We start from the raw sequence: 12,076 nt of genomic DNA, 5'->3' as shown, positions 1-12,076 counted from the left end.
AATTGGCCTGAGAATTTTAGGAAGTAAAATTATTAAATCAGGGCGCACGTTTAATAACTTTTGGTACTTGTTAACAAATAGTCACCTCAAAGGACCAAAAATATATGACTGTGAAGAGTTTCGCCAGCCATTTGCCTTTATAACTATTTTGTTTTGGTGTTAACAATTCAATATAAAACGCTATTTTATTAAAAGTGTTTCTTTGATCCTTGGTAAGGTTGAGCATTTTCCATGCTTGTTTAATTTTAGCCCAAATTTCTTCTTCTTCATTCCCTACCTATAAGTTACTCTAAAAAACATCTTTTTCCTCGGAAGCGCTCAGTGGGTGCCCTGCCCCGCGGCCTTGCTGTAGGGCCTTGAGCCGGAGTGGTGCCTCATCTTCTCGTCACCCACTCACAGTTCAGATTCAGAGGCCCCTTGCGGGCTTTCTTGGCTTTAGTTTTCTCTTCTCCTTCTCCGGGAACCGCGCGGATGCCGGGTGTGTCGGACTGGCGCGGGATCCACTCGCTCCGCGGGGGCCTGCGTCTCTGGCTCCGGCCGCAGGCAGGCTGGGTCGCCCTTTCCTTCTCCTTCACAGCCAGCCACCCGCCCTTCAGGCTCTTGGAAGCACCGGGAACGGGCCTTGAGGAGCTGCCCTGCCCCCGGGCTCTGGAGCTGCGGGACTTTCAAGCCGGGCAGCTCTGCCGGTGGCGAGGGAGGGCAGGGGGGAGGGGACGTGGGTCCAGAAGCCGAGGGGCAACGGGGTGGCGCGGGGGCAGCCGTGCAGACCCCGGGCCCCTGCTCACCGGGCTCCCGAAGGCCCCAGGGGCAAGCGTGCCGTCCAGCTGGGGCGGAGCTCAGGGGCAGGGTGTGGGCGTCCCTGGGCACCGCTCTTACAGCGGCACACACCGTGCTGCTGGCCTGACGTCTGGGCGCTGGAGCCACAGAAAGGGCGTCCTGCTGCCTGGGGGGTGGAGGCAAGGCAGGGTTGTGATTCCTGATGGGTTTAAAAATGATCCCGAGTTTCCTGCAGTTTGTGGGGTTTTTTAGTATTTATTTACTTACTTATATTTATTTTGGCTGTGCCAGGTCTTAGTTGCGGCATGCGTGCGGGATCTAGTTCCCTGACCAGGGGTCGAACCCGGGCCCCCTGCATTGGGAGTGCAGAGTCTTACCCACTGGACCACCAGGGAAGTCCCTCCCTGCGGTTTTTAAAGCATGCCTATACATATGTGTCTAGTGGTGTCTCTGAGAGTTAAGGTATGGAAACTGCACCCTTGCTAAATTTGGTGGAAGGGACAGACGGCAAGGGCAAGACTGCCTGACTGGGTTGCTTAGTAAACAGGAGGGCTCATTAGCGTGGTCGGGTGTGTGACGGGCGTTTGGTTAGTCGGTCGGTTGTGCGATTCGAAGCAGCCCTGTGAGCACGTCGGCACCTGTGGTTGCCTCCGGTGTTCTTGCTGGTTAAGTTCCTCGACTGGAAGCCAAGCGTTGGGAAGGTCGGAATCTTGAGGCTGAGGCCAGTGCGCGGCAGGGGGTTGAACACACACACTGTCTGACGTGGTTGGTCCTCAGAGTCGCCGCTTCCTTGACACGTAGCCGGTCTGAAGCGACGCACACGTGCGGCCGGTCACCCCAAAGCAGCCAAGGCTTCGGTCCCGTCCCAGACACAGCAGATGGGCGCTGTCCGCAGCGGGCTGGCTCTCCCCCAGCTCGTGCCCTTTCCTTCCATCCCAAGGCAGCTCTGGCCATTGCCCAGCCTCGCGAGCCGTCCCTTCCTCTGCTTCCCCCAGAGGCCGCCTCCCCCCCAGCCCTTGGCTCACGGGCGGGGCTCTTCCTGCCTCTTCTCTCCCGAATCCCCGAGGACACAGGCCTGTACAGGTCACGGCCGCGTGCGCGCTTTGTCCAGCCACCCCGTGGGGCCCGGCCAGGATGGAGGTTAATATTATGTACACAGTCAGTGGATGTGAAGCACTGGAGTCCTTCCCGTCCCTGTGTTAGGTGGGTGGGCGCAGCCCTGAGCCACAGGAGGGTCAGGCCCCCAGGCTGTCGCAGTCCTAACAGAGGGGCAGACACACAGCGCGGGGACAGGACCACTCTGTTAGCCTTGAAAAGCCTCTGGCCCGGCAGGCGGGGAGAGCGGCTCATCCGTCCTCAGGGTCCGGGGCATCTCCTGGGTCTCTGCCGTGGCTCTTTGCTGACCGGCCTCTGTCCCCTGGGGACCTGGGGTCCTGCTGCCTGCTCACTGCCTTCTCCTCTCCTGTCCGAGCTACAGCAGTCTCTGTCAGGGCTCTCCCACCCCTGCTGCTCTGAGACCCCTCCCCTCCGGTCACCACCCACTTCCTGCATTTGCAGTTCCCTCCTCCTTGCCCACCCACCCCTCCACCTTCAGAAGACCCCTGTCTGTCCACAGAATCCCCTCTTGCTGCCCCTCCCGGTTCCATCCTTGAAGGCTGGCTCCCCTGTCTGCCCACAGCTCTGCAGAGCCGACCCAGGGCGCCTGGGCCACAGCCCTCGCAGCCCTCCCCCTCTGGCCTGAGCACCCGACCACGGGTTCTGCAGCTCTGCCCCTGGCCCATCCTCTCACTGACCCCGACCCTGCTTGGAAAGCTCCCGCGACTGCCTTCAGGTAGGCGGCCCGGTCTGTGGTGCCTCCCCGCTGTCCTCTCCCGCCTCCCCGTTCTTCCCCCACCAGGCCCCTGCTCTGACTGTACCACCTGCTGCCGAGAATACCTTTCCTCCACTGAGCCCTCCTGCTGCCCGAATCCCGGCTGTCCTTGAAGAGCCGGCTGTGCCTCCGTCTGGCCTGTGATCAGTCCCTGGTCCCTCTCCGTCCTCCGGCCCCCTTCCCCGGTGCTCATCCCGCCAGCAGTGCTGGGGCCTGTCCTGGGCTGATGTCCTCTCTCGCCCGCCGCCGCCCGCATGGGCACGGGGCACCGTAAACAGTAGATGTGCAGGTCTCCCCTCGGGGCAAGGGTCCCTCCCCCAGGAAGCCTGGGCTGGGGAAGGGCAGTTTTCTGACTTCCACAGGCTAGATGAGAATTTCAGTCCAGTCACAGAAGTTTTCTAGCAGGAGCAGGACGTACGGTCTTCCAGGCCCATCGTCGTGGTCTGGGGGTCAGTGAGGTTGTCATCGGCGCCTGAGGACACATCCACAGTGGTGCTGGCTTGGAGCCGGGCGCAGGGCGGGAAGGCAGTCCTGGAGGCTTCGTGTCGAGGGGACGCGCACCCAGGCCCCCACTGACGTCTCTGCGTCCACCCCATCCCCAGGAGATGGCGGGCAGGGCCCTCAAGCAGACCGGCAGCCGCAGCATCGAGGCCGCCCTGGAGTTCATCAGTAAGATGGGTTACCTGGAGCCGGGCAAGGAGCAGATTGTGCGGGTCGTCAAGCAGACCTCCCCAGGTGAGCACGCTGGGGGCTGCGGGCAGGGGCCATCCTGACGGTCGCCCGAGGGTGGGGACGGCGGGTGGCGGATATGACACTGAGCTGGGTGCCTCCTACTTGCTGGGTTTGTGGACTTGTTTTGCTTATGGAAGATCGGAAAATTCACTGGATATTAAAATGAGGCAAGCCCCGCAGGTTCTTTCTGCTTCCTCTTGGGCTTGTGGGGGAGGCTTATTTCATTGATTCTGAAACACACCGTTTCCCACTCTGTGGCCTCTGAGAGCAGGCTGCCCAATGGCAGGTGCCTCCAGAGCTGGACACCTTGGGCAGAGGTGTGGGAAAGCCCCCTGGTGCCCCTGGGGAGGGCCAGAGGCCCCAGCACCAGATGTCTTGCCTTGCTGCCGGTCACTGAATGTTTCTGTTTGCTGGTAGAGCAGATGGGGCCCATTTGGGGACCGGAGGCCCCTGGGTGTAGTAAGGGATTCAGGATACTGAACAGGAGTGTTCCCTGTTTTGTGGGAGACCTTGGAGAAGCCCAGTTCATCTGCTGAGGGGGAAATGGCACGGGCTTTGTAGCCGTATCTTCTTTGTGAAGAGGACACAGGTTTCTGTTTTCTTCTTGACTGAGGAGTTCCCTTAAACAGTGCCTCGCTGGCCACCGTGTCCAGACTCTGAGGGTCCCGGGGTCTGTGTTGCAGCCCAGCCCCTCAGGAGGCAGCGCCCACTCTCTGATGACCCCGCACCTGCCTTGCTCGTGGTCTTTCTGATGCATCGTCTTAGCCTGAGAACACAGTGTCATTTGCCGTGGCTTCTGCTGGAAGCACAGCTGCAGACGGTCAGGGCTCGGCCAGGTGCTCCGCGGGGGCGTCCTCAGACAGGCAGGGCACGGCCTTTGGACTGGGAGCCCGGCGCCGCCCACGCGGCCGTCACTGGCGTCAGCGGCCTTCCCAGGCCTTCGGCCGCGGAGTAGCCGTGCCGCGGCGTCAGCCTCCCGTTCCCTCCTCTGCAGGAAAAGGCCTGGCGCCAGCCTCTGTGCCGCGGAGGCCGAGCTTCGAAGGAGCAGGTGACCCTTTCCCGCCCTACGCCCAGGTGAGCGGGCCGGCCTTCGAGGGCCCCGCCGCCCTGGACGAGGCGCCCCGCCAGTACCCGGACTTCCTCTTCGCTGCCGTCGGGCCTCACTGCCGTCCGCACCCACCCAAGGGCTATGCCGCCGCCGGGGAGGCCGCCGGGATGAGCCTCCCCGGCCCCGGGGGCCCGGCGCCCCCGCTGCAGGGCCCGCACTACAGGGCCCCCCTGCTGGTGCCCGGGGAGGCCCTGGCCTACGGCGTCCAGCGCAGCCCCTCCTTCCAGAGCAAGACTCCGCCGGAGGTCGGTGGGTACGCGGGCCTGGCCGCCAAGGGCCCGGCCGTGCAGGTGCAGGTGCAGCCCGGCCTCGCGTTCCCGCCCCCGGGCGGCGCCGCTGCGTACGCGCCCCACCCGCACCCCAAGCAGCCCCACCCGGTGCACGCGGGGGGCCCCCGGGGCGCCGTGTTCGCTGGCGACAGCCCCCCGCCGGGCCTGGCCACCCCCTCCCGGACCGGCCTCGGCGCCGAGCGGTTCGAGCCGAGCGCGCCCCCCGCGCCGCAGTGGCCGAGCGCCGGCCTGGCCCGGCGGGACTCGCTGCAGAAGCCGGGCCCCAGCAGGACCGGCTCCTTCAACGGCCACCAGGCGGCGGCCGCGCCCTCCCCCAACGCCATCACGGCCGTGACGGCCGCGCACATCCTGCACGCGGTGAAGAGCGTGCGGGTGATGAGGCCCGAGCCCCAGACGGCCGTGGGGCCTTCGCACCCCGCCTGGGTGCCGCCGCCGGGCCCCGCGCTCGAGGGCCTGGAGCCCCAGGACGAGCATCCCCCCGCCCCGGGGGGCGCCGAGGCGCGGGGCCGGCCCCCGCCCTACCCCCGGCACCTGCTGCGGCCGCAGGGCCGCGCCGAGCAGTACGACGTGGACGGCCTGTGCGCGGGGCTGCAGCAGGGCCTCCGGGGCAGCCGGGCCGCCGAGCCCCCCGACGGGAGCCCCAGGAGCCCCAGGGGCGCCAAAGGGGAGAAGGCGGGCAAGGACCGCAAGCAGATCCAGACGTCCCCGGTGCCCGTGCGCAGGGGCTGCCGCGACGAGGAGAAGCGGGAGTCGCGCATCAAGAGCTACTCGCCCTCCGCCTTCAAGTTCTTTATGGAGCAGCATGTGGAGAACGTGCTGAAGACCTACCAGCAGAAGGTGGCTCGCAGGCTGCAGCTGGAGCAGGAGATGGCCAAGGTGGGTCGTGGGGTCGCCGCGGGTCCCTTCTTGCTTCTGCTTCACGCACCTCCCCTCCAGGCCGGTGGTCTCCTGGGGAGGGGGGCTGGTATCGGGGGTCCCACCTGGAGAAGTCCTGCACGTTGCGTTCCCCTTCCCCCTCGCTCTCGGGAGGGGATGGGCTCTGCCTGATGTGCCGGCGCGTAAATGAACACATTGGTTTTTATGGTGTGTCCTTACTAGTGCACAAATCCACCAAGTTTTCCTAACTGCTAAGGAAACATTTTGAAAGAGTAGAAAGAAGATTTGAGGTTTTATACATTGAAATTGTGGGATTTAGAAATTGTGGGATTTATAAAGACAAATATATCTAGTAGTGATTCATCTATTTCTTAAGTCTATAGTTAGAAAATAAGGTTTGAAACATACCCTAGTTGGCACTAAACTGTTAGAAAAGGTAATTATTAATGAAATTATTTAGATTAAAATGCTATGGTCAATTTAAATCACACAGAGCCGGTAACTGCAAATTCTAAAAATAAGATTTGTGCCCTTCCCGCTGTCCCATTTTCGTTGACTTTGTTTGTTTTCCCATTTTCCCCTGAACTATTATTAAATTATTACATTGCTCTTAGAGCTCCAGGAATTTTGTGGTTCCCTTTCCCCCAGATTTTTATTAATATAAGTTTCCTGTAGTTTTTAGAGCCTAAGGTCACTTGGAGAAAAAAGTCCCTGTTATTATGTCTTCCCTTTCGATTCTAGATCTGCGACTCTGTGTGGATGTAAAGAACAAAGAGTTATTTTCTCGCTTGTAGTGTCTGGCCCCATTCTTCTGCACCCTGGTTTCCGCGGATCGGTTGGGGTTCCCTGCGTTCTGGGGCCTCTTCCCCATCCCCTCCCCCTGGGCTCCCCCAGGGTGACCCTCCCCTGTTTCCTCCTGCACAGGCCGGGCTCTGTGAAGCTGAACAGGAGCAGATGAGGAAGATCCTCTACCAGAAGGAGTCCAATTACAACAGGCTCAAGAGGGCCAAGATGGACAAGTCCATGTTCGTGAAGGTGAAGACCCTGGGCGTCGGCGCCTTCGGGGAAGTGTGCCTGGCCTGCAAGGTGGACACGCACGCCCTGTACGCCATGAAGACGCTGAGGAAGAAGGACGTCCTGAATCGCAACCAGGTGGCCCACGTGAAGGCCGAGAGGGACATCCTGGCGGAAGCAGACAACGAGTGGGTGGTCAAGCTCTACTACTCCTTCCAGGACAAGGACAGCCTGTACTTCGTCATGGACTACATCCCGGGCGGCGACATGATGAGCCTGCTCATCCGCATGGAGGTGTTCCCCGAGCACCTGGCCCGCTTCTACATCGCGGAGCTGACCCTGGCCATCGAGAGCGTCCACAAGATGGGCTTCATCCACCGCGACATCAAGCCGGACAACATTCTTATAGATCTCGACGGCCATATCAAGCTGACAGACTTTGGCCTCTGCACGGGCTTCAGGTGGACGCACAACTCCAAATACTACCAGAAAGGTACCGCCTCAGGCCTTTCCTTCCCCGCCTGGGGGCGCAGCTGTCACCGGGTGATTTTATAATTTGGCGTGACATCCTTTTCTCCCTGAAGAAGTCATATGACGTGTGAGGTGGTTTTTTGTTTTGTAAGTTAGTGGCTTCAAATTTTATTAATACGTTTTTAGGACAGTAGGCCATAGCGTCTCATGGGGCCTTGCTGAGGAGCCATCACTCTGCCCTATTAAAACAAGCCTTAAAACACAAGCCTCCCAGCCTGCCAAGGAGCCCTCTCTCACAGCCACCCTGAGTCTACCTGCAGGCACAGACCTGGCTGTGGCTCCAGCTTAACTCCACCTCCTGTGGTCCTGCTACCTGGAAAAGTCAGAAACAGCTGGTCATTATCTTATCTATGGCTTGAATTTTTATAATAGTGATTTTAATACTCTATAGCTCAGGATTCTTTTTTTTTTTTTTTTTTTTTTGCAGTACGCGGGCCTCTCACTGTTGTGGCCTCTCCCGCTGTGGAGCGCAGGCTCAGCAGCCATGGCTCATGGCTCACGGGCCCAGCCGCTCTGTGGGATCTTCCCGGACCGGGGCACGAACCCACGTCCCCTGCATCAGCAGGCGGACTCTCAACCACTGCGCCACCAGGGAAGCCCTCAGGCTTCTATTTTTTAACTCAAAACTAATCCTAAATCATTTTGTTCATTCCCATTTTTGGGCACTGAAGTCATTTGTGTTCATATTTTCTAAATCCTCTCACTCTTTTCCATGCCCGTCTTAAAACATGTCTATCAAACAGGTGGTGTTAGCCTTTGAGATGGGCCTGAGAGGCTCTGGGGCCACCATCCTACAGTCTCTGAGCCTTTCTCGCTGGCCCTGCTCCGTCACCCAGCACAGGGCACAGCCCCTGCAGCCGCCTCCTCCATGCTTCCCATGTTGGCACAGGAGCGCACGTCACAGCTTGGGTGTGAGACCCAGGACCTCAGCCACCTGCGAGATGGCGGGAGGAATATTTCTCACTGTGTCAGGAGCTGGGTTGGATTACTTTTCCTTTTGAAGCTATGGATTTGTTGCATTGTTAAAGAGTGAAAATTAACTTTCTCAAAAAAAAAAATTAACTTTCTCATTCTCTTCTCTCCTCGGCTCGCTTCCTGGGTGAAAGGGAGTCACACCAGGCAGGACAGCATGGAGCCCAGCGACCTCTGGGATGATGTGTCTAATTGCCGCTGTGGAGACCGGCTCAAGACCCTGGAGCAGAGGGCGCGGAGGCAGCATCAGCGGTGTCTGGCTCATTCCCTGGTTGGGACCCCAAATTACATCGCCCCAGAAGTGCTCCTCCGAAAAGGTGCGTGCTTCCGCCCTGCACCCAAGCCAGGTGACCTCTGAGGGTCCCGAGCCCCAGCTTTCAGAGACTCAAAGTGTCCCCACTGTGTCTGCTCATGGGAGCGCGAGAGCTGGATTCTTCCCTTAGCAAACACAGCCTCCAGTGTGTGTCCCTCTGTTTGGGAGCTGCCTTTGCTTCTGGCCCGTCTCCACTTGCCCCTCCTTAGGCTGGAAGTGACAGGCCGGGTGCGAGGTTGGCTTGCTCCCTGGAGCCCAGAGGAGTCGCTCCAGAACTGGTTTTGACAGAGTCCTGTGATAGACAGGACTGTGGGGGAGGGATGCGGGGGGGTCCTACCTGGGTCAACCACCTTCACTGGTCAACGGGTGTGAGGATACAAACACTGTGTCCTCCAGTTCTCCGCCGCAGGTCCAGAAGCACCTTCAAGGTAAGATTTGGGGACAGCAGTGCTCCGTCCCATCCAGTGGGCGCCTGGCCGAGCACGAGAGGCATATCTGACAGTCAGCTGCAGGGCCCGCAGCGCCTGCGTTTGTTCATCTGATTCCGTTTGATCAACCCAGAGAGCAGTGGTCTGTCTGTTCTCACGTGTTGTTTCCACTCATTGGAGCCAGGACCCTCTGTCCTCACCCGTGTTCTCTGTGAGCTGTGTGACCCAGCGCGGGTTACTAGCCTTTCACTGCCTCACGTGTAACAGCAGTGCCTCGAGAGTTTAGAGTATCAACCTCCCTGCCCAGTAAAGCTCTCCCCCTGCCCCTCCTTTCAAAGAGGGAGGGGTGGGTGCCAGCCTGCGGGGGAGGACACCCGTCTTCCCCAACCCCCCGTTCGCAGCAGCCCAGCGGAGCCTCTGGGGCCAGACGGGCAGGGGCTGCAGGTCACACTTAGCAAGAATTCGGTGACAGCAGGGCCGGAACGGGGCTCGGACTGGGATGTGGGACAAAATCAAAGATCAGCCTGCTCCGCAGCCTCCACGAGGCCGCCCTGCCCGAGCACCGGGCCGCCGGAGCCCTGCGGGGGGGGGGGCCTAGCTCCCTTGGTGCCCCCAAGGAGCGCGACAGGTGGCAGCCGTTCCCTTTGCCAGTTTCCTCCCCCCGGTTCTCCCAAAACCTCCCCGGGAAGCCTCATCACTGGTCTCAGCTGACCTCAGGTCACAGAATTTCTGCTCTTTAGTTTCTATGATTTTAACTTGCGTCTGTTCGTGTTAAGAACCTAAAATTCTGGTTAGTATTGTTACTAACAATAACAGTAATCTTTTAAAATTAAAAAGCCTTTTATTACAAGAGCATCCTGTGTTTATCACAGACTAATGGTGGAAAATAAGAAAATGCTCGTGACCACGCTCCTCCCACGTGGAGACCGTGGACGCCCCGGCAGCGTTTTTCTCGCAGACTGTTCTGAGCCCCACGTGCCGGAGGCGGTGACGTCACGCGTGCGCCGCCGGGTGTGGAGACGGTGGCATCACGTGTGCGCCGACACGTGCGGGAGTCCGTGACGTCACACGCGCGCCGTCAGGTGGGGCGGTGACGTCACCTGTGTGCCGCCTGGAACTTCCCTGCCGATGTGAGCCGGTTCTCTCGGGGTGTGTGCGGGGTGGGAGCTGAGTGACGCTGTCTTTCAGGATACACCCAGCTCTGCGACTGGTGGAGTGTTGGCGTGATTCTCTTCGAGATGCTGGTGGGGCAGCCGCCCTTCCTGGCGCCGACTCCCACGGAGACCCAGCTGAAGGTAATGGGGCACGTGGTTTTCTGATGAACCCAGGAGGCTTAGGCCAACATTTGACCTTTTATTCTGAATAGGGACGTCATTTGTATGTCATGGGATGTTTTCAAGTATTCTTGTTATTACCTATTAATTTTTTATCTGGGTAAGTAGAGGCACAGGGTCAGAGCTGAGCTGTGATGTGCGCGTGAACCTGAACCATGGTCGCCTGCCGATGTGGTGCTTGCAGGTGAGAACTAGGGGTGGGCGGAGCACCGAGGCTGCAGGTCTGGGCCCGGCGGCAGGTGCGCCGTGCAGCAACCAACACGGCTTTGAGACTGTGCCCGAGGAAATCGGTTTGATACTTGGATGTTCTGTCGTTACCGTTGGCCAGTTATAAGCTATGTGTCAGGCTAGTTGTGCGCATTTCTGATACTCATTTCAAGAAATTAAAAAATTACTCCATCAAGTAATAACTCAGTACTGAAGAATTAGTTTTAGAATGGTAGCCATTTACTGTCTGAAATGAATGATTTGATTACTTAAAGACTGAATAGAGAACCTGATGAAACCTTTGGAACTTCTCAGAACAGTGCCCTTACACATGTTCACTGACAGTTCTAGGATGTAGTCACATACCCCGGAGTCCACAGGAGACCCGAAATTAATAACCTCTTAATTAGAAAAACCCTAAATGAAGGCTTGGTTTCTTTACCGTAACAGTGAAATTGGAATTTGGCATTATCTATATCCTAATTGAATTGCTGAATTAGTTACCAATTTGTCTGCATGATAATAACCCAATTTTAAAAATTGTGGTGAAGTTTACCATGTTAACTACTTTTAATTGTACAATTCAGTGGCGTTAAGTACATTTACAGTGTTACGCAACAGTCACGGCTACCTATTTCGAGAGATTTTCACCATCCCAAGCAGGCTTAACCACTAAAGGATAACGCCATGCCTCCCTCCCCTCTGTCCCTGTAACAGCTCTTGTATCAGTACTTCCTGTCTATGAAGTTGCCTATTCTAGGGACCTCATATAAGTGGAATCATACAGTATTTATCCTTCTGTGTCTGGCTTATTTCATTCAGCATAATGTCTTCAAGGTTCATCCATGTTGGAGCCTGTGTCAGAATTTCCTTCCTTTTTAAGGCTGAATGATATTACATTGTATGTAATACTGAGTAATACTCCATTGTGTGTAAATAACATTCCATCTCTTTAAGCCATCGTCTGGCAACGGACGTTTGGGTTGTTTCCACCTTTCGGCTCTTGTGAGTAATGCTGCTGTGAACATAAGTATGTGTACAAGTATCTCTTTGGTCCCTGCTTTCAGTTCCTTTGGGGACATACCCAGGAGTGGAATTGCTGGGTCCTACGGTCATTCTACGTTGAAACTTGCTGAGGAACCTCCATACTGTTTCCATAGTGGCGGCACCATTTTACATTCCCACCAACAGTGCACAAAGGCTCCTGTTTCTCTACATCCTTGCCAACACTTAATTTCCTTTTGTTTTTTAAAAAATAGTAGTTATTCTAGGGGTGTGAGGTGGTATCTCATTGTGATTTTGATTTGCACTTCCCTGAGGTTCAGTGATGTTGAGCCTCTTTTCATATGTTTCGTGGTCGTTTGTAGATCTTCTTTGGAGAAATGTCTATTCAAGTCCTTTGCCCTTTTTTAATTCGGTTCTTTGGGTTTTTGTTGTTGAGTTGTAGTTCTTTATATAGTCTGGATATTAATTCCTTGTCAGCTATATGCTTTGCAAATACATTCTCCCATTCCATGGTTTGTCTTTTCACTCTGTCAGTAGTGTCCTTTGATGCACAAAAGTTTTAAATTTTGATTAAGTCTGTTTTATATATCTTTTTGTTTTATTGCCCGTGCTTTTGGTG

At 57.0% G+C, this 12,076-nt stretch overlaps 1 protein-coding gene across 1 annotated transcript in view; it reads left to right on the top strand.

The window, feature by feature from the left end:
- The window catches only part of LATS2 (large tumor suppressor kinase 2), a 30,318-nt gene that overhangs the window by 16,413 nt on the left and 1,829 nt on the right, over positions 1 to 12,076 (top strand). Inside the window, exons 2-6 of the mRNA XM_065896131.1 lie at positions 3,250 to 3,382; positions 4,374 to 5,653; positions 6,578 to 7,160; positions 8,305 to 8,487; positions 10,100 to 10,206. Of these exons, the coding sequence (XP_065752203.1) occupies positions 3,250 to 3,382; positions 4,374 to 5,653; positions 6,578 to 7,160; positions 8,305 to 8,487; positions 10,100 to 10,206 (2,286 nt within the window). The remainder of the gene's footprint in view (positions 1 to 3,249; positions 3,383 to 4,373; positions 5,654 to 6,577; positions 7,161 to 8,304; positions 8,488 to 10,099; positions 10,207 to 12,076) is intronic.

This window comes from Phocoena phocoena, chromosome 18 (assembly GCF_963924675.1).
Source record: "Phocoena phocoena chromosome 18, mPhoPho1.1, whole genome shotgun sequence".
Lineage (NCBI taxonomy): Eukaryota > Metazoa > Chordata > Mammalia > Artiodactyla > Phocoenidae > Phocoena > Phocoena phocoena.
This window is presented reverse-complemented; position numbering and strand designations above follow the sequence as displayed.